At 46.9% G+C, this 19,009-nt stretch overlaps 6 protein-coding genes across 6 annotated transcripts; 1 reads left to right on the forward strand and 5 right to left on the reverse strand.

The window, feature by feature from the left end:
- Nucleotides 1–996: 996 nt before the first annotated feature.
- On the reverse strand, nt 997–4,076 carry F5B22DRAFT_560887 (heterokaryon incompatibility protein-domain-containing protein). Its single transcript, XM_047973050.1, has one exon. The coding sequence runs from the start codon at nt 3,412–3,414 to the stop codon at nt 1,090–1,092; it is 2,325 nt and encodes a 774-aa protein (XP_047825122.1). The 5' UTR covers nt 3,415–4,076; the 3' UTR covers nt 997–1,089.
- Nucleotides 4,077–4,239: 163 nt separating this feature from the next.
- F5B22DRAFT_560916 (uncharacterized protein) lies at nt 4,240–8,592 on the reverse strand. Its single transcript, XM_047973051.1, has 4 exons — nt 8,139–8,592; nt 6,567–8,037; nt 6,206–6,510; nt 4,240–6,148 (listed from the first exon to the last, which is right to left on the reverse strand). Exons 1-4 carry the CDS (start codon nt 8,209–8,211, stop codon nt 4,740–4,742), a joined length of 3,258 nt encoding a protein of 1,085 aa, XP_047825123.1. The 5' UTR covers nt 8,212–8,592; the 3' UTR covers nt 4,240–4,739.
- Nucleotides 8,593–11,636: 3,044 nt separating this feature from the next.
- Nucleotides 11,637–12,426, reverse strand: F5B22DRAFT_652308 (uncharacterized protein; the record flags this gene model as incomplete). Its single annotated transcript, XM_047979590.1, has 2 exons — nt 11,637–12,327; nt 12,404–12,426. The coding sequence occupies 2 exons, from the start codon at nt 12,424–12,426 to the stop codon at nt 11,637–11,639; spliced, it is 714 nt and encodes a 237-aa protein (XP_047825124.1).
- Nucleotides 12,351–13,243, reverse strand: F5B22DRAFT_560991 (uncharacterized protein). Its single transcript, XM_047973052.1, has one exon. It carries the CDS (start codon nt 13,037–13,039, stop codon nt 12,533–12,535), a length of 507 nt encoding a protein of 168 aa, XP_047825125.1. The 5' UTR covers nt 13,040–13,243; the 3' UTR covers nt 12,351–12,532.
- Nucleotides 13,244–13,480: 237 nt separating this feature from the next.
- F5B22DRAFT_630190 (uncharacterized protein) lies at nt 13,481–14,821 on the reverse strand. Its single transcript, XM_047976526.1, has one exon. It carries the CDS (start codon nt 14,535–14,537, stop codon nt 13,788–13,790), a length of 750 nt encoding a protein of 249 aa, XP_047825126.1. The 5' UTR covers nt 14,538–14,821; the 3' UTR covers nt 13,481–13,787.
- Nucleotides 14,822–17,689: 2,868 nt separating this feature from the next.
- F5B22DRAFT_662251 (uncharacterized protein) lies at nt 17,690–18,152 on the forward strand (the record flags this gene model as incomplete). Its single annotated transcript, XM_047980429.1, has 1 exon — nt 17,690–18,152. The coding sequence occupies one exon, from the start codon at nt 17,690–17,692 to the stop codon at nt 18,041–18,043; it is 354 nt and encodes a 117-aa protein (XP_047825127.1). The 3' UTR covers nt 18,044–18,152.
- Nucleotides 18,153–19,009: the final 857 nt, after the last annotated feature.

The raw sequence follows: 19,009 nt of genomic DNA on the forward strand, positions 1-19,009 counted from the left end.
AACTGTTCTGACCTTCCTATACGAGTATAAACAAATTGATAGCCTATTGGATCAAGGCAAGGGATAGAGTACCTATATTCAGGCACTACGGTGTGTGTTTACATAGTGCTATGTCTGACGTGAGATCATATATCAGCTGGGGCCTAGTAAAACAGAGATTACGGCTGCCTACTGGGGCGTGTCCTGAAAAGTTCTCTTATCATCCCGAAAGATCGCAAGGAACTTGGAAGTAGCACAATGTCGGCCCTAGTAAGTTGTAGCATGGCCGCCTCTCAGATAGATCAAGCTGTACGATCAGAAGAAAACGGCATGCGAAATTCCGAGGGAAGCATTGGTATGAAAATCCTCCTTGGATGACGTATATGTTCTTTCGATATGCGTAGGTTAGCGATGAGCAAGACGTCCTGATCAGCTTATCGACACGTTTGTACTCGTACCCCAACTGTATTGTGTCACTGTGTACGCGGCAGCTGGGTGCTGCTTGTCTCTGATCGGCACCAGCATGCAGATCTCAATAAATTCAGAGGAGTTCGAAGTTGGACAACTTGGCCAATTCAACGAAGTGTTAATTATTACGGTCGTTATTCCGCCGATGAGTCTGGGCTCCTACATCTATTATATGCGCGGCCTGTACCTGCGTAACCCCATCTTGAAGGAAATGACACCCGGATATGCATCAAAACACACGAATAGGTATTTCCAAATGAACCACACTTCATTTGAACGCAATGTCTGACGTGAGTGCGTAGAGTGGGGTATCTCCTGCAACGTACTGCTGCTTGCTCGTGGCGTTTCAAGCCGGTAGACCGCCAATTGAGCAAGGACTCACATATCAACGAGATGCTCAATAGAAATTGTTGTGAGTGGGCAACCGCCTCCATGGCGCCTATCATGGCTGAATAGCTGAAGCGAGCCGCGGCGGCTGAAAGAATGTCACATCGAGGTGCAGATAAACAATACAACGCTATACCTGGTTTCATTTAGCTAAGGTCCATCTCTATCGATCTAGATACTTCGAATGGCTCATGATGAAGGCAGTATTGTGAAACTAGTATATATGCCGATTTTCAATACGAACAGGCACGAAATTCAACCAAGCTTGATATCAACATCTTCTGGCGCTGCTCTCTCCCAAATATGCTTCCAGATTACACCTAATGCCTGTCTGCATGCGGTGTCTCCATCCCACCGAATCCATAACACGAAATAAAAGTCAAAGGTGGTCATGCCACGCAGTTCTTCACGGCCGACGAAATACCCGAAGGGGCAAACTGGGTAAACACCCTCGGAATAAAGTCCTGCAAGATCTCCGTTTTTCAAAGGGGACGAGCCCATTGCAATACGGATTACTTCGCATTTCTGCCCAATTGGAAGGGCGTCATTTTGGTGCAGGTTCGCTCGGATAGAGCCGGCCCATTCAGAAGACGTCGTATACACAGGAAGATCAACGATTTCGTAGCTTCCATCCTTACAGTCACCATATCGTTGCGACGGAATGTCTTCTGGTGTTCCAAATACGAAAAAGGCCTTCTGTACAGTAGCATACAGGTACCGTGCGGACAGATCAAGAGGGCTGACATTGCGGTACCTTTGAAATGGGGGGATAGGGTACCGAAACTTCCTGATAGACCCGATGTGATTGAGGTTCTGCCCGCGGTACGTGTAATATGCGTGGTAGCCGGACTCGGGACCACCGTCATGCTTCCGCCATTCAGGCGGCGTAGGAGCGCCGCCCTCGTGGAAAAGTTTACGTACCTGAAAGTATGTATAGCCAATATGGCTACCATCTCTCCTGTCCTGAGACTTAAACCATTCTGTTACTGGGGATATTGTGACTTCATACGGCGCTGGTGGGAGCTCCATGTCTGTGTTACAGGTCCACATTTGAAGGTCTAGAGCCCCTGACCATCCGAGCCATGACCATGTGGGCAAAAAGCGCGTGTCGGGTTGATTGAACCGAGGCCGAAGTCCCCTTTTGGGCTGCCAAAGCAAGCAGATTGTGAAGTAAAATTCGGGAATACCGCCATAGAAGCCAGCAGAAAATCCCATGCACATCTGCAGCAACAAACCTCCAAAAGCGATTGCAACGTCAGAATCATATGTGAGCTTTCGTACATTGTATTGCTCGACCATACTGGCATAGTGCTTTAGTGATGGCCAGTCTAAAGCAAACACTTTTCCAGCGTCGGAATGGTGGTCATCTTTTGCTCGTATGAGGGACTGCGATATGCCTGGAGGAAGTGACACAGCCTCGGTCCACCTTGCTGAGGCACATACCCAGTTGACGAATTTGTTAACATACAATAATCTGCGAGAGAAAACGTGTTCTTGGAAAGTCCAAGCTCGGCTGGACCATACCGTGTTGGATGGAAGACTGTCGCCAAGTGACCATATGGTTCCTCTGATGAGAGGCTTGGAGGGAAAGGGTATAATATGCTTCTGCCTCTCCTTCACCCCGTGGCCCAGCCCCGAGAATCCGTGATTAACATCGCTGCCCTCGGCAGCTACAATGGTAAAGTCTGCTGCGGCGTAGATCCAACCCATTCCCTGAAGATGCTGCTGTTTAATCTCATCATTATCTTGCATAATACACACGCGATCGACCCACAGGTATCTATACCCAGTAAGAGCACATAATCTCATCGCGTCGCGAATCGTTTGGGGTACGACTTGTGAGCCTGACGAAGACAGACTACCTGGTTGTCTCAAGCTGTCTATGTTACTCTCCAGGCACTGGAGAGTGTCGACTACTCCCCACACATAACTGAGTGCAGCGAATGGTACTTCTGTTGTAGGACTGGCGATGCATTCCAGCTCGACATCGATAAAGTTGTGAATAACATCGGCTTTACAGCGCCAAGCCTGTGGCACTAAGCATCTATTCCCGTGGAAATGATTGCAGTGGTCTAGCCACCCACGGATCAAACAGGGGTCGCACTGTTTTGGATCAAATAGGCGTGGTCTTCCAGCGAGCCATGCATCTGAGTCTTCAGGAACATCTTGGTCCGTCGAGAACAGCGAGAGTACTCCTAACTGGCTCATAAGCTGGCGCCTTTGGCTGGCGTCTGTTGACTCAAAAGGTAGCGACCCAAAAGCTATGCAGAGAACAGGATTGCTGTCCATTAAATGGGCGCTGAAGTCATAGTCGCCAGCGCACATGGGGGCTTGGCTTTCGGAGAAGCTAGCGCAGTCTTCTTCGGCGCAAGAGACCAACGCGAGACATGATTGACATGTCGAGCTTCTCGCAAGCAGATCGGATTTTTTACCCAAGTAGACGTCTTCAGCACCTTTCGGCTCACGTCCTGAATGCACCCTTGATGCGTGAGCACGAAGCGTAGCGTCGACCGCACAGCACAATGTACAAAAGTCGCTCTGGCCCGGCTCACACCTAGGCAGTGTCAGAACCCCGCCCATTTAGCAAAGCGCCTACAGATTGGAAGAGCCGGGGGATCAATTGGTGAGCTTCCACCGCGAATTTGAAGATGAAGAGGGACCCAAATATTGTGCCCAATACCTGAGCTTTCATCTACCATACGAGCATGGGCGTCATCTGTGAAATGGTTGATGACACTTGGCCTCCAGGTTGTGGTCCAGTTGAAGCCTTGACATCGCCAAGCCGCCTTACATACAAGTATCACCATACCACACGCAGCGCTAGTGGCACAGCACAGTTGCTCTCTTCATTAGGTGGATTCCCTACGTTCCTGGAATCACCTGTATGATGACTACAGTTGAAGAAGAATGTGGCAAAGGAATCCTACGAGAGGTTCGAAGCATCGACATCTTATTCACTATCACAGCTGTTAATTCATCTTTAAGGAATTGACTTAACTATTAATCGCTTATGTGGTATTTAGCGGACACTATGCCAGGTTTCTTGTTGAACTTACTAGTTCTCAACACTCGGAGGTGCATCAATAACCTCGAGCCTTTTATTTCGAGCACATCTATCACTACTTTGAGGACGCGTCGAACTCAGATCCTCAGCTCTGTTGCCATGACGTGTCAGGTTTATACTCGCCGCCTCTTGGTTTCATCCTAAATTCGTGTATTTTCTTTGAGGCTCCCACGGTTGGTGCACGCTCTCCATTCCTGTATCGCCGTGTCGTTCGGATGTAGGAGATTGTCCTTGACAAAATGGAGAAGCTGTCTTATCCCCAAGGAAAAGAACCCTTGGACTTTCAACTTGTGGCGTGCAGATGGTCTATCTACCCAATACACCGTGCCGTCTATCGGGCAGATGTTTAGGGCAGTAGCAGGAAGCTTAATTGCGCAATAGTGTGACAAAAGGCCTCAAGAAAGGTACAACCCACCCAGTAGCTACCATACCCCGGTTGAACAATGATGCTAATCGCCCAACTAATCATTAAAGCAATCGAACTGCGGGCCAGCCAGACCGTGGTGTAGATTTCAAGTACTCGAACTTTAGGTTATACGGCAGCTTACCACTCCGGCCACTTCATACCAATGAGAGCAGTTCCCTGGATGTGTTGCTAGCCTATGAAACCCATTGCGCGCATCGCAGGCTTATTAATGTCTTACTTTCGGCGAACATTGCCAACTGAAACACTCCTCTGGTAGGCTTTGCAGAGCTACAGATGGTAGCCTTACATGTCCGACTGGCGAGATATCAATCGTTTCAAGAACATATCCTGCTATTAATTCTATTTTATATGGGGATTTCATTTCCTTTTCTCTCATGCGCTGAGTTGGTATCTAAAATGTAGTCATAGTTTCCCTCAAGATTTCTTAAATCTAAATTTCCCCATGGTAGACTTCAATAGGTTTGATGAGGATTTCTTCTTCCTTATGGTGAGATCTTCAGTCGACGGGCTCAAAGTGTTAACAGCCAGATTCGTCGGACTTCTCGACCGTGCTGCAAGATCTGGAGTCGAAGCGCCCATGATGCCATTGATATTTGATGTCGGCCATTGCTGATATGGGGCCGCATCGTCGGCTGGTGTGTAGAGCGTCCCAACCAGCCGCATGCTCGGCATCTGGGGGATATGACGCGGAGATGAAGCGTAGTCTGGGTGCGTTTGCTGGGGTAGACCGTAATCGCCCTCCAATTCTGCCACGGCGGCGGCCGGCTTGCCAGATATGGAGGTTCCATGGAGCTCTGCTGCACGAGTTCGAATTATGGCGGGGTTGGAATCTAGCTCAGCCACGGGCCGTCCAACTGGAGTGATACCCAGAAACTTCATGTTCGCTTCGGGATCAAGTGGCTTGTATGGCGGTGAAAGCCTTGTGTTTTCACTTTGCCATGCTGGAGTCGACCTTACATTTTCACCATTCCAGTCCCGCCATGCCTCTGATACGGGGGGTGGGGTGGGAGTGTTGGGCTTGTCCAGAGATGGCAGCCGAGAAGGTGTCTGAATCTGATTCGAGCTTACTCTGCTTGGAAGCTGAGACTGAGACTCCTTATCATATCTGTTCATATAGATGATATCCTGCAGGCCGGAACGGAGTGTGGCAAATTTGAACCCAATACCTACTTTCCTCAAGGGGATCATATTGTCGACCTGGTCATGTACATTTTGTTGTAGTAAAATCGGCGTTCCATCTAGCTTCTTTGTCATCGCCGTCGTGTAATACGCCGCTGCGTCTTCTAGTTGTTTCACCGAGACGTACTTCTTCTGATAGCGAAAGGATCTCTCGAGGATGAGAATCATATCACATGCGCACTTGAGCAGCATTCGTGCTGTGGGGGGCGTCGAGAGAATGCATCCGGCGATGCCTGCGATAACGCCAATACCACCTGACGGTATCGCTGCGCCCAAGGTGATCGCGCTAATGGACGCAAACTGAGTGAGCGACACGCGCATGAAGCTCTTGAGGTTCTTCATGACCACTTGGGACATGATCTCCTCGACTGCCTCGGGAGTTACCTTTGGAAACCCAAAACACTGGATGACATGCTCGCATAGGATTCGAGAAACCGTGGGCGTGCCGATTAGTCCCGACGCCGGGAGTGGAACCATCGCCGTGCGAATCGCGTGCGCGCCGAGCCGCATAACCTCTGTTATGGCTTGGTCAATCTTCTGCTCCACGTCGACCACTTGGGCTGCTACACAAAAAACACGCACGCGTTCATCGGCGATGAGGTCGACGGTATCACCGATCAGCTTGCGGATACCCGCGTCGTCATCTGGCGAGGTGGTTAGCACCGGGATGTCAGCAGCGTTTGGTCGCTACAGATATTTACCTTTTGATATGCAGGAGTATCCATCCGCTTTATAATGGTCGAGGTTTGACAGCTGATCGCGGAGCAACAAGAACTGCTTCTCTGCATGCTCGTTGGCTTCCTCTGTAGCCAAACGGTTTGCTTCTTTGTAGTCTCCCGTCTTCTCCATGTACTCTTCCAGAAGTTCCATCTTGCGAAACGCTATAAGCCTGTCTTTCTTGGTCCCCACCACAAATACGGGAACATCGCTAGAGTATTGAGCTATGATTTCGAACGTACGCCTATCTGCCTCCTCGATGCGACTAACGTCTGAATTGACGCAGAACCTACATATCTGTTAGCAGTAGAATCTGGTGGCAGACACGCAGAGTAGTCTCCTCACCATATCACATGTAGAGCCTCTGCCGGGTTTTTCTGAAAGGCGCGATGACGCAGAAATTTCGCGATCTCCTCGAGTTCTGCGTCACTACCAGCTTGCCAACCGCGTGAATCATGGATGAGCAAGCCAGGGTGGTTCGGATTCTCGAAAGCCTGGTTGATGTCATGCACGCCTTGGCTATACGTCGTCGACTCCTCTGTCATCTCGACCCCAAATACCTTGTTGATCAGAGTGGATTTGCCGACACCTGTCTTTCCACAAACCAGGATCCTGAAGGCCTTCACACCAGTGTCTTGTAAAGCGAGCCCCGCGAGCCACGGGTGAGGCTGGTCCTGGTCGTCAATATATTCAAGAAAGCCAGAGAGCTCCTTCTTCCTCGCCTTAAATATCCCCTGATCATAATACCGAGCGTTCCGGTCAAGCACTGCATACATCGATGGGTGAATAATGCTACCACATGGACTTTTTGACGACCACCCCAGGAGGAGATTGCTATCCCTGCTGAAAACCTTTCGATAATTTTTCTGACTGCCGCTCCCAAGTTTGGATGGGATAGAATGATTAGGCCCGGACTTTGAGTCAAGCTGAACACTCTGTAGGTCAAACATGGTGGCTTCAATACCATTGACATATTTGATGCGCCAATGGGCCTTCTCCTCAGCCTCCAAGTCAGGTAAACGACCAGCAAACTGTGGAAATATCAACGACAAGGTGGCAGCGCTGTTCTGATCCTGTCTCAAGAGTAGACCAGCTTTTATGCTCTCCAGGAGCATCCACTGAAGCGGGAAGAGAGATAGTCCGTCGTGCTCGGAGCCGCCGCATATATCTAAGTGGGCTCCCATAAACCAAGCCTGAGTGAACGACCGACCTTTGATCTCTGTCTCTGCAGGTGTTGGCCATACGCATGGCGTTGTGTGAGTGTCGCTAAAAGCGAGGGCGTGACGGAAGTTCTGCACTGAGTCGACGAAGGATGATTCGTATTCGTATTTCTCAACCTCAGTACGTAGGGCATCGAAGACACCCAAGAACTGTATCTTCGGGGGTTCATAGCAGTGTGCTTGGAGGTACGCCGTCAACTTACCGCCACTCAGGGCGTCATTCCGCTTCCGTGCACCCTCAAGCGCTATAGCCGTCTGATACAGTTGATCAAAGTCATCCATGGACTTCGGGGTCCCGAGAAAGTGCAACAGCGACGCGACGACCTGGACTATGTACCCGCCACGGCCGGACCCGTACAGGAAGAGCTCAGGCTGCGGACCGCTGAGCCGTTGGCATATATCCTGGATGATATGTTTGACTTGCTGGTCAATGGAGCCGGCCGTGCGCGTTTGCAGGCGCGCGAACGTGCCGGTAGCCTTGACAGCCTGGTGATAGCGCACTGTTTGGCTCACGGAGCGGCCGTTGCAGTCTATTGATTTGGACCCCGTCGCTGCCAGGCCGTGCAGCCTGAAAAGATTGCTTGCATTACCATGGCCTTTTGCCGTCAGTGCATTCTAACCAAGCAAAACAAGAAGAGCACAACGATGGAAGACATCGCGAGCTGGAGATGATCAGAATGAGTAGGCGAATACTCACCTAGCGTTCCATCTTCGGCGTAGTCGGAGTCGTCGACACACACAATGAGCCGAGTCGCGGCGGTTTGGGCCATGCTAGGCTGGAACTGTGGATACTGGTCGGAAAGAATCTTTAGAAAGCCCGGTGTATCTATGTCTCACATCTGTCTCTGTCGCTTGCATTCGCAGAGCAAAATGCCGGAAATGAATTACAGCACAGAGTTGAACGAGAGGAAATCGCGACGGCAGCCCGTGCGACGAAATGTGCGTCACAGCTGTCGGCTGACATTGGTGAGCAGAGGCGAGAGCAGAATGCTACCAGCATCGTATAAATCAACTATATTTAGTGCTGACCGTGGCCCACACCGGCGTCATTACCTAACTGAGCATTGCCAATTATTACCGATTGTGTCTTAGGAACGCCTGTGGCCGGGTAGGATCTTGGCGTCGTGTTGATGTTGAAACCACGAGTCTGCACGAGCAGAGGCACGAGCTCTCCCCGAGCTAGCCCCTTGAACATAAGTGCTATACTTAGATGCCTTGGCAGCAACCCAGTTGGCGGTGGTCAGAAACTGGTCGACCGTCCGCTCAGGGGCTCTGCAGGGGCTAGCCCTTCTCGTTGACGAGGCGCAGATACAGGCTCTGCGCGGGGTACGCAGCAGACAGCAGCCAGATGCGGCTCATCTACCTGGAAAACTCCGTCCGCCTCCATGTCTTTATGATATGAAGTGTCCGACAAATCATTGAATGGTAACGTAAGTATTATATGCAAACCGATCATCGTGAAACACAGGTACCATACTTCTGTTCCACGGCCAAAAGTGTGAAAATTGGAGTAAGACAGTACCAAGGCGCGTAATGTATCACACGTTGCATATTGACTGTGATTGCGGCTGTGTCGGTTTCTGCTCAGCTAATAACGCCTCTCGTTGAGCTGTAATACAGCCAGGACACTCTTGGTCGATAGCTAGGCAGTATGGAAGCTAAATGAACTGTGGACAGAACAGCCTCACTTCAAAGAACTATCCCGATCCGCGTCAATAATCTCATCGGCTTTCTCAGCCGAATCGCACGCGGCAGCTTGCAGATAACCAATGACGGCAGCTGGAAACCACTGGTGCGTCTATTACTCGTAAGTTGCCAACTCCTTTGACTCTCAAGTCTTGATCTACAACGTTGCCCATTGTGAAGGCACCAATATGATGCTACCTAGCACGCCCTACGCCACAATATCCGTTAATTGAGATGGGCAGCGGGTGATTAAATCTTCACTGTATTTGAACCTACCCTAATCCAGCGTGGCCGCACTCGTCGATGGATTCATTCGCGGGAAAGCCCTACATCGGAACCTGGGGCTTTAGAGCAGTGTACGTGCAGCTGTTCAGAATACAATAATAATTTGTTAGGTCTGCTGAGGTCCTTGTAGGCCACCAGATTCCTTGGATAGTATACGCAACTGGTGCAACTTTTTCTACTCTTCTAAAGACCGAGATATTTCTCTCATTGCCAACAAAGTCTCTATCGCATCATATCTTCGTATATCTTATTAAGGTGAATTTGTAAGGTGAGCGCTCATAGCCGAAGGCTAACTGTGTTTTCGGCCGTATGCATATGTGACAGGCTTCTACTTCTCCATTTAGGGTCTTACGTCAGATGGTGGTGGCAATGTCTGATATGCATCTTCACAGCCCTGCGTACCACCTATCTGTGTACCTCCATTCCTAGGTAATTTGCGTTGATGAGAGGCGGATCATTGCAGCTGGGCGACGCGAGTTTAATTCAAAAGTCACGGGCCTTGTTAAACGTTAGGATAACAGCAGAGGTGATCTGCGATCCATCAGGAGCGCCGGCGGATAGGATGCCGTACTAAATGAAGGTCGGTGGGTGTGCTAAAATGAGATGTGTCTCTAGATCTGGCGCGACGCCTTAGTCCGCTGCAATAGCCTCAGCGAGACCTTCCATTGCCACATCACCGGACAGATAGAAGCCGGGGGGTTGCCAAGAAATACAGCGGCTGGTTAAGAACAGGCTTTTACAGTTGATTGCCCGTATGGCTGTCGGGACTTTTACGAACACTTCATGAATTGGACGGCATGCCCAATGCCAGAAAGCAACAACATATATGCCAAGTGGTGAGCCTCAGCGACGAAAATGATCATCTCAGTATAAGATAATATATCTAGCGCAATGCGACAATTAGAATATAAAAAGTCCAACCCAGTTGAGCCCGTTTCAAATAACACCACATAGATCTCATTGTATGCAACTCTCAAAGCCTCTACAATAGTATGGAAACGTGATAACAGGTACCAAGAAGTCTGGAAATCTATGTGACAGTATCACAAAGTGACTCGGACTACACCATCTAAAGACGGTGTGTTTAGTTTATACCTGCCCACGTTGAGACTAATCACGATGATGAGTTGAGGGTTATTTACCTCCAATTCAAGTGGCCTGTATATGCGTATTTACAACCATCAGCGTATGTTCCAACTTTGTTGTGGCTAATTATCTGATGGGCAAGGTTGTAACAGCTGTGCTTCTACGGGCTCGAAACGTTGAATAGACGAATGTATCATATCTGCTGCTTGATTGAGTGCCGCCTGCATTGACTCAACCCTAACGGATAACAATGGAATCAAGGTATCTACTTGGGACTGATCCTGTTGAGTCAAATCATAGTATATCATTAGTTTCAGAAGTGAAGAAGATTTGCCGTTCAACTCACTACTACCTTCTTGAGTGACAGGACATCATTCATTCTGATACTGTTAGATGTTGGACCCTCAGAAGTAGTGGGCAGATTTGCACGCATATGATCATGCTAGCCTCATGCCAGATGGTTAGCATCTCGACACTATCAATTATTACACCAGGAAGTCAGACGCCGACGGCGTACCTATCGGGAATTGTCAGCGATAGCTGTGGCTCGTCATTTAAAGGCTGAACATACTCATCCAAGGCTAGACAGGACCTAGCAGCGCCTGATCCCTCACAACACTTCATATAGTCTTCGGCTGATGGAAAGGTTCCTGCCGTCCCGTACATATGCTCCACTTCGCTCATTTGAATATAAAACCGCAACTCTTGTAGAAAGATTTTCAGTTGGCCTTGCACGTTCACCAGCTTAGCCAACCCCCTTTTTAGAGCAATTCACCCGTGTCACGGCGGGCTTTTCTGCGGCGTCGGCTTGATGGAATAGGGCCGCTGCCGTAGTCTGAACTCATCAAGTCCGTTGCCGCCTCATACTCGACCTCTTTGCATAGTTGAAAGTCTTCGTTACTGAGCGCCGGAATCTACGTGCCGATCCCTAAAGATAGCATCATATCTAGAACTTCCTGGTTTGAGCTGGAATACCATCCTAGCAAAAGTTTTCTATAGTATGGCAAAAGAACTTACTACTGAGCATCTTGAAGATACATCACAGGCTTAAGAGGTTGTTAACCACTGGCAAGGACAGTCTCCACGTTATCCATTTCAACGTGGTCTGACTCAGAGCCTGACGAGCTACACATCCCGTTCAGTTAGTGACTATTTCCATAACCGCGTCTTTTCCGCCATTTCTATCCTGGGTGTCGCCAATATCGACGGTGGAAAGACTTCTTACCCACGCAGCAATAGTAGGCATAGGAGCCACTGTTGGAGTACAGCCAGAAATAACTGTGCACGTCAGAGCATCCGCAATGCCTCCAATAAGCGTACAAGCAGAGTAATTAGAGGCCCAGGTCTCTTCCGCTGTTGTGACGGTCTCAAAAGCGCTGTTTGCCGGGATGATCGTGTATGCGCAGCTTTCTGACGGAGCAGTTAACGCAAGCAATGGACTCAATGTGATCGAGTCATTACATAGACAGAAAGCTTGAGTTTTGTCTCGATCCGGGTCTTGATTATGTAGCTCGCAAGATAATGATGGCGCTGGAGTAATCATACTGGACTGAGGTGATGTAGTAGACGCAAGGGCCGACGAAGCTGTTTCTGATGACGAAATTGGCGTGGGCATGTCAGATGTGAACGGCGGATAAGGGCACGCCTCCATGTCTCGTCGCCTCACCATAATTGGAGAGGGATTATTGAAATTGATATTAGAAAGTGGGAACCGTTTTGAATCATCTCCTTGCCACCAATCTGCCGTTTGTTGGTAGTTGTTGTCGATGTCTACGCGGGTGATAGCCGTGATAGCAGGGTTTGCCAGGAGTGTCGGAAGCCCAATCCCCCTCCAGATGTTAAGAGAGATGTCAGACGTAGGTAGAGTCAAGCAACGTATATTCAGCTCACCGCTAAATCGTTTACGAGATAGAGCTTAGAGCACTCATTGCTGCCTTGACTTGATCCCTCGTGCGCACTGCAGGGGCCGTGAGGCCCACTCCCGTCCGAGAAGAGATGACCGGATTTTGGAATATCAGACCGTCTTGGGCACAATCATCGCCCTGAAAGGCGGCCTATGAATTGATCCACTATATACTCGGCATCATAGCGGCAAGGAAAGATATCAAATAGAGCATGATAGTAACCAGCCCTCCAAGATGCGCCACGGAGAACGCTTATTAGTTCCAAATACTCAGGATAGGAGCCAGCTCTCTCCCAATCTATGAGGGCTACAATTCTTCCATCTCGAATAAGTATATTTGAGGGGTGAAGGTCGCCATGTGTTAAAATAATCTTGTGGTCTTGTCGCAGCTGGCTTCTGATCATAGTCTTGAGGACCTGGGGGCATGTCCCAACTAAAACTTCTAATAAGAACTCATTCCACTCTGCCTCGCAGCGGAACGGTCCGCCATCTTCTCCGAAAAGGCGGGTATCGACAACGGGTTTTCTTCCAAGCCCACCGATATATGACCCTTCTACGGCTCGCAGCTGATTGATATAATCACGTAATTGAAATGATATCATTCCGCTCAGTGTCAGATAAGTCATTCCACGCATCATGTAGAGGAATCCCTTCGATATAGTCCATCGTAATTGATGTGGGTGTGACGGAATGTACACGTGGAACTGGTATTGTTGTGTTTTCACGGACGAAGTTCATTGCCTCGGCCTCGGACTCATTGATACTATTAGGAACACTGGTCTTGATCACTTGGTCTCCGTATCGAACGACATTGCAACCGTACAGCTGATGCAATAGTATCCCTTAGGGTTTGTTAGCCTCCGAGCGTCTTGAGCGAAAGATAAACGAACCTCCGTCACTCTGAATATGTGGAGGATCCCTGCTCGTAATGCGGGTCGGGCGCGGGGGCGCTCCAGCAGTGCGACGCTCTTGACGAATAGGATCTGCGCGAGAGAGTTGCGTGTTGATCGCACAAACCAAGTCGGTCATAAAAACTCATTGTTAGTAGTGGTGGAAGGGAACTTCGCTGAGTCGGCAGCTCACAGCTTTCAAATCGTTGTTGGTTCTGATTGGGGTCCATTCGCCAACAAGCGTACTTATATCACGTCTCTTGGCAAGAGTGACGCTAAATCTGTTGCATACCCCACACTAAATCTTCTGTATTGAAATGGTCAACAGGTTAAAGGACACCGTTAAACATGTGAGTCTGATAACAGTATATGAACATATTCTCTCCTGAGTGCGATACTAGTTCATTGAACATGAAGGCAATTTAATTCCTCTTATCCTTTTCACTTTATGGGACACCTTTCCCATTTTCTTCTCAACTTCCTTATCAGCCCATTTCTACACAACCTTGATGATCTCCTCGTCCTCCGTCTTCTTTGCCTCTTCGATACATTCTTCAACTCTGAGTTTCCTATTCGTAGCCTCGCTTGAGAACAGTTCTCTTACAATATCCGCGTCGCCACGTCGAATGCCCAGAATACCATGGCTGCCGCTCACAGTTTTAGTCTTCGACAGTATCCTGCTCACAATCTCCACCGGCTGGCCACCCCTTATAGCCGCATACAAGGCTCCACCCCCCGGCCCGCAGCCGTCGTTAACGTCAGCATTGTTGTCCAGAAGAATATGGAGTATGGGCACAGCCTGGGCTGGAGGTAGTGCGCACGCGTCGGTTAAAAAGCTGCGCATGCCGTGATCTACCGAGAAGCTGGCGAATGTGTGATCGTGGGCGCAGAGTTCTTGCAGGATGTCAGAGTCTGGGGCTTCGAGAACAGTATGAACGACCCCGTGGCCGTGGGTTAGTAATATGGCAGGGCATGTTTGAAGTATTAGCTTGACGACAGCTAGTTGCCGTGCCGCGACTGCCTTTTCGAGAAGCGTGTGTATAGACAGTGAGATAGTATTCAACTTGGCAGGTCCGTCTGCTGTAGCTGTTTGGTCGAAGGGAAGATTGCCTGTGTTGTTTCCGCCTTGGACACCATGCTTTTTTAACAGCTGCTCTAGGGCTCTAATATCTCCAGATGAACATGCATTAAGCATAGATTGTTCTTCCTGAGCGTTGATTTGAAAGTAATGCGCTCGAGTGGCCATGCTGGCAAAGACGCCGAATATCTTAGTAAACTAGGACGAAGTGGAAGTTGGCTGTAAAATGGTTACTTGAGACTCAGGAAGCGGGCCTTTCATTGTTGGTAGAGGCTTTGAAATGGTGTTGTCGGTATGTTGATATCAAGCAAAAACGAGATGAATGATAGTGTGGTAGAAAGAATTCCTAAAATCCGTCATGCGACTAGCTTTTGGTTTCTTGTTTTAGGTAGGTAGGGGCGCAGGTGTTGGTGGCTATGTCGCTACCAATGATACCTCGCAGAACAAAATGCGTTGGTTGAGGTCTCGCTGAGGCTGTGCATTAAGGCAAGTGGAGAGTATATCCTCCTATTCTAGTACATCCCACCGAAGCCCTTATTGGAGCATCTACAACTAGGTTTATATGAATACTAACTATTAAGTTCCAACTGTGAACTGCGAAGTGTCTTATTGTGTCTTTTCGTACATTGAGACACCTAAGTCTGAAGACTTCAAGTCTCAAATGTCATCCGGCGCTTGCGCAACAATGGTCATCATAGTCTCGAAAGCTGAGTCAACCTCCTCTTGAGTAATTAGACCGCGTCGAGCGCGCCTTGCCATTGCATCATCAACGAAATTCTGACAGTTCCAATCATTGGTGCTATTGTCGATATAGGTTCCTCTGATAGCATCTCGCAAGCGTATATCGGACTGTCCGGAGGAGGTAATCGTTGTCACCCACACACTGTTCTCGAACCGCGTACTATGTTTGACATTACGTTCAACCTCTTGGAACACAAAAGATCTGGGAGATCCTCTAACATGCAAAAGCTTATACCCTCAGACCGTTTTGTCATCTCTCATGTACGTGATTAATAGTCTAGTGTGTCTGAACTGCGGCGCATCAATGGGAGAACCCTGGAAGATGATAACTTCCAGTACCAGCGAATGTTGGGTAGCTTCTGTAAGGCCAGAGTCGTCAGTAGATGGGGCCTATCCGGAGGAACTATATTGCTCTGCAGAGTGCTTGGATGAAGATTTCCGCTTCTCATATTTATTGCTGCTCTTGGTGTAACCCATTGTTGTTATGTTTCGCAATGAAGTTCAAGGGGAATACTTTTATCCGTTGGTCTCAATATCTGTTTGAAAAGAGAGGAATCAAATTTTCTAGTCTCCTGGTGTGTTCTAGAAGTGGTTGGGAGCTTGAAAGTCTCGCCATCTTATAATTCACGATGCAGCAGTAGTGCAAGGAGGCCAGACCTGGCTTAACCTCCCTTTCTACCTGTGTACGTGGCGAGACATCGACAGGGGTCACTTCTGCGGAGTATTATGTCTTGTGATATCGTGAGGCCATAAAAGCATTGGCTAATATATGAAACGTTGGTTTTATCTAGTGGGTAGTCGCCAGGTTCAACTCTCTACTCAAGTAAAGCGTTGATGACCATTTCCCGCGCGCTAGCAGTCTTGGCGTCCCTTGGCTTCTTACCCGCGGGGTACGCGCGCGCGCTATACCGCTTAACCCCTCAACTGCCGATGTCTTCAGAGTACAACAAGGCTACTGTCGACGAGGATAATTCAGAGTATAGTTTAGCGGTTCCTGCCATTCGGCCATCTCTAGACTGCACTGAATTGCTATTATCAGCGATCAGAATCAATGAGACATTGGAAAAGGGAACAATTCGTGGGTATTATCTGTGAAGATTGCGGTCATGGCGCAACTTCCGGCCAGTTGTTATTTTTCTGACGCCTTTAACTTTGAGGCCATTGAGTACACAGTGAGAGTGAGTCCAGATCAACTTAGTCTAATACGTCGTATTCAATGGATCCTAGACAAGTATAGACTAGACAACCCCTCTTCAAAACCCCGAACAAATGCTATTAGTATTACATACAATGTGTCAATACCTCACAATAGGCACATGGATTGTTCGTTTATTGGCATTATATCTGGTATATATATAAGAAAACAGAGTCTCAGACACAATCCAATATGATAGCTCTTGTCTGCACCTAGCATTTACAACAAGTCGAAGCAAATGTCACGTACACGCATGATGCATCTTCGTCTCTTCAACCTAACCTCCGTAAAAATCTTCATCTCAATTCGCGTCTGCCTACCAATATTACGGACACACGGTATGGAACTACATAGCTCTCATTAGATATTGTCGGGACATTTATATCTCTCTATTACACAGCTCCGCTGGAAGTGAGCAGCCATTTCGACGAATTTTTTAATCGTCTAGTCTGGGGCAATAAAGGTATTGGCTATCAAAGTCTACTCAGCAGCAAGAACATTAATACCCTGATGCACGCGGCGAACGATCTTTATCAAAGACTGGTGGTTTATGTTATTGATCGAGAATACCGTTCCAGCATAGGTGATAGCAACAGTACCCTACATATGCCTGACAGTAGGGTAGCTGAAGGAACGGTGACCAGGACCACCTATCGATTGAAAGTTCACAAAGAACCCAAGACTATACTGCAGGCGCTCTTAGGCACCATGGTGTTCTTCGGCGGCCTTGCTTGGTGGTGTGTGGATTTACAGGTACTACCTAGGAATCCATATCCAATCGCGAGTAGCATGGCACTATTCGCCGGATCGCGTCTTATCAGCACACCAAATCAGGCTTTAAGCAGTAAAGGGCATCAGCAGTTGCTCGACGAAAACGGAGGGGAGGCCTCTATCATTGTAAAAGGGCGGAGACTTCGCTTGGGTTGGTGGGACGATGCAGACACGGAAGGCGATGAAGCTTACAGAAGCACCTCCACCTCCCAACCTCCATTAATCGAGATAGAGAAGAGGTTCGGCATCGATATCGCGAACGAGAGAAGATTGATTAATTAGCGTCGGCGTATGCCTTATCAAAAACACACAGGATTCAAGTCCGCTCGTTGGACAAGAACTCAAGAATAGCCGAGAAGAGTCACTAGCGGAGCTCGATGTCACACACGGGGACGCTTGACCTCCCCCAAAGCAGCTAGCTACCCAAGCCGAAGAACCTTCCTGTATATTATGTAGGTTGATATATCTCAATATATGGTACAATAATACGATAGATGGGGCATCTGCCTATCTCCCAGACTAGTATATAAGACTCCATCTCAACCAACTGGCGAAGATATGCTATATTAGATTTAACACCAAATCTCAATCGCTACATTGCGCATCTCTTACCATGGCTGTACCTCTGCGTACGATCTTTACCGAGGCTCCTATACCCCTTGCCAGATTCTTTGATCCTCCAGGTGCTAGTTCCCGCAGTATTTCACAAAAGTCATGGGCTTCTACCTATTCAGAGATTTCCATGCCGTTGTTTCAATTCTTCGACCTCGACCAGATCCAAGGCTTGTTGGGTCCAGAGGATGAACTGGACCGACTACTCCTCGCCAAGACGGCATATCCACACAACCCGGCCGCAGAAGCCCTTCAGAGCGAAGCAGATAAGCAAAAACCCTGCCTCACGACCACCCCCTATCACAACCACCCCCCCTGCCTACTAATTACCCAACTTCTGAAGCGATTTTCTTAACGAATACGTTGTTCACGATGCTTTTTTTGGTATTTTTAATTAGATCTATTATTTTTAACCTTAATAACCTTTTTTATATTACTATCCTTATATTTTAAAATATATTAATTAATAGCTTCGTTAATATATATTAAATAATTATATAATTTATATTTTACCTTTTATATATATATTATATAAATAAAGTTATTATTAGGATCTATTTTAATTAATTTTTATTTAACCTTAATATTTTTTTAAAGTTTACCTTTTAATATTTTAATTTTTATTTATAAAAATGTAATAATTTTAACCTTTTTATTAAAGGCCTTATTAACCTTTATAAAAAATAGCTTTTATAATAAATTATTAAATGAAGGGAAAGTTTAAGCTAATTTTTATATATTAACCTATAATTATTAATTTTTAAAGGGTATTTTAATTATAATTTTTAAAGCTATTTTTAATAGATTAGGTATAATAGGTTATTTTTTAACTATAAATATTAATATTATTACTTTTATAATACCCTTTTTTTCAATTATTATATATTTTAAAAATAATAATACCTATTAATTTTTTAAATATATTTTAATTATTTTTTATACTTTTTTTAATATATTTAACTTTATTATATTTTTATATATAACTTTATATATTATTAATATATTTCTTTTTAAAGGCTTTATATTTAAATAGCTTATAAATATTTTTTATAATGTATTTTTTAGCTTTTTCTTTAATAAATTAAAAATTTTAATATTTAATAACTATAATATATAATTATAATAAAGTTTATAAAATAAAAGCTAAATCTTATTTAAAAAATAAATTTAAAGAAATTTATTATTAATATATAATTTATTATTATTATTATATACCTACTATACTACTATTAGGGTTAGGGTTAGGGTTAGGGTTAGGGTTAGGGTTAGGGTTAGGGTTAGGGTTAGGGTTAGGGTTAGGGTTAGGGTTAGGGTTAGGGTT

Source organism: Xylaria bambusicola (genome assembly GCF_022495145.1).
Source record: "Xylaria bambusicola strain CBS 139988 unplaced genomic scaffold F5B22scaffold_86, whole genome shotgun sequence".
Lineage (NCBI taxonomy): Eukaryota > Fungi > Ascomycota > Sordariomycetes > Xylariales > Xylariaceae > Xylaria > Xylaria bambusicola.

Excerpts from the sequence above, each read along its gene's own strand:
- F5B22DRAFT_560916 (XM_047973051.1), bottom strand. The coding sequence starts at position 8,211 with ATGGCCCAAACCGCCGCGACTCGGCTCATTGTGTGTGTCGACGACTCC. Across the intron at positions 8,038-8,138 it reads CGCCGAAGATGGAACGCTAG|GCCATGGTAATGCAAGCAAT; the intron begins GTGAGTATTCGC and ends TGACGGCAAAAG. Across the intron at positions 6,149-6,205 it reads ATACTCCTGCATATCAAAAG|ATGACGACGCGGGTATCCGC; the intron begins GTAAATATCTGT and ends CCACCTCGCCAG.
- F5B22DRAFT_560887 (XM_047973050.1), bottom strand. The coding sequence starts at position 3,414 with ATGGGCGGGGTTCTGACACTGCCTAGGTGTGAGCCGGGCCAGAGCGAC.
- F5B22DRAFT_560991 (XM_047973052.1), bottom strand. The coding sequence starts at position 13,039 with ATGATGCGTGGAATGACTTATCTGACACTGAGCGGAATGATATCATTT.
- F5B22DRAFT_630190 (XM_047976526.1), bottom strand. The coding sequence starts at position 14,537 with ATGGCCACTCGAGCGCATTACTTTCAAATCAACGCTCAGGAAGAACAA.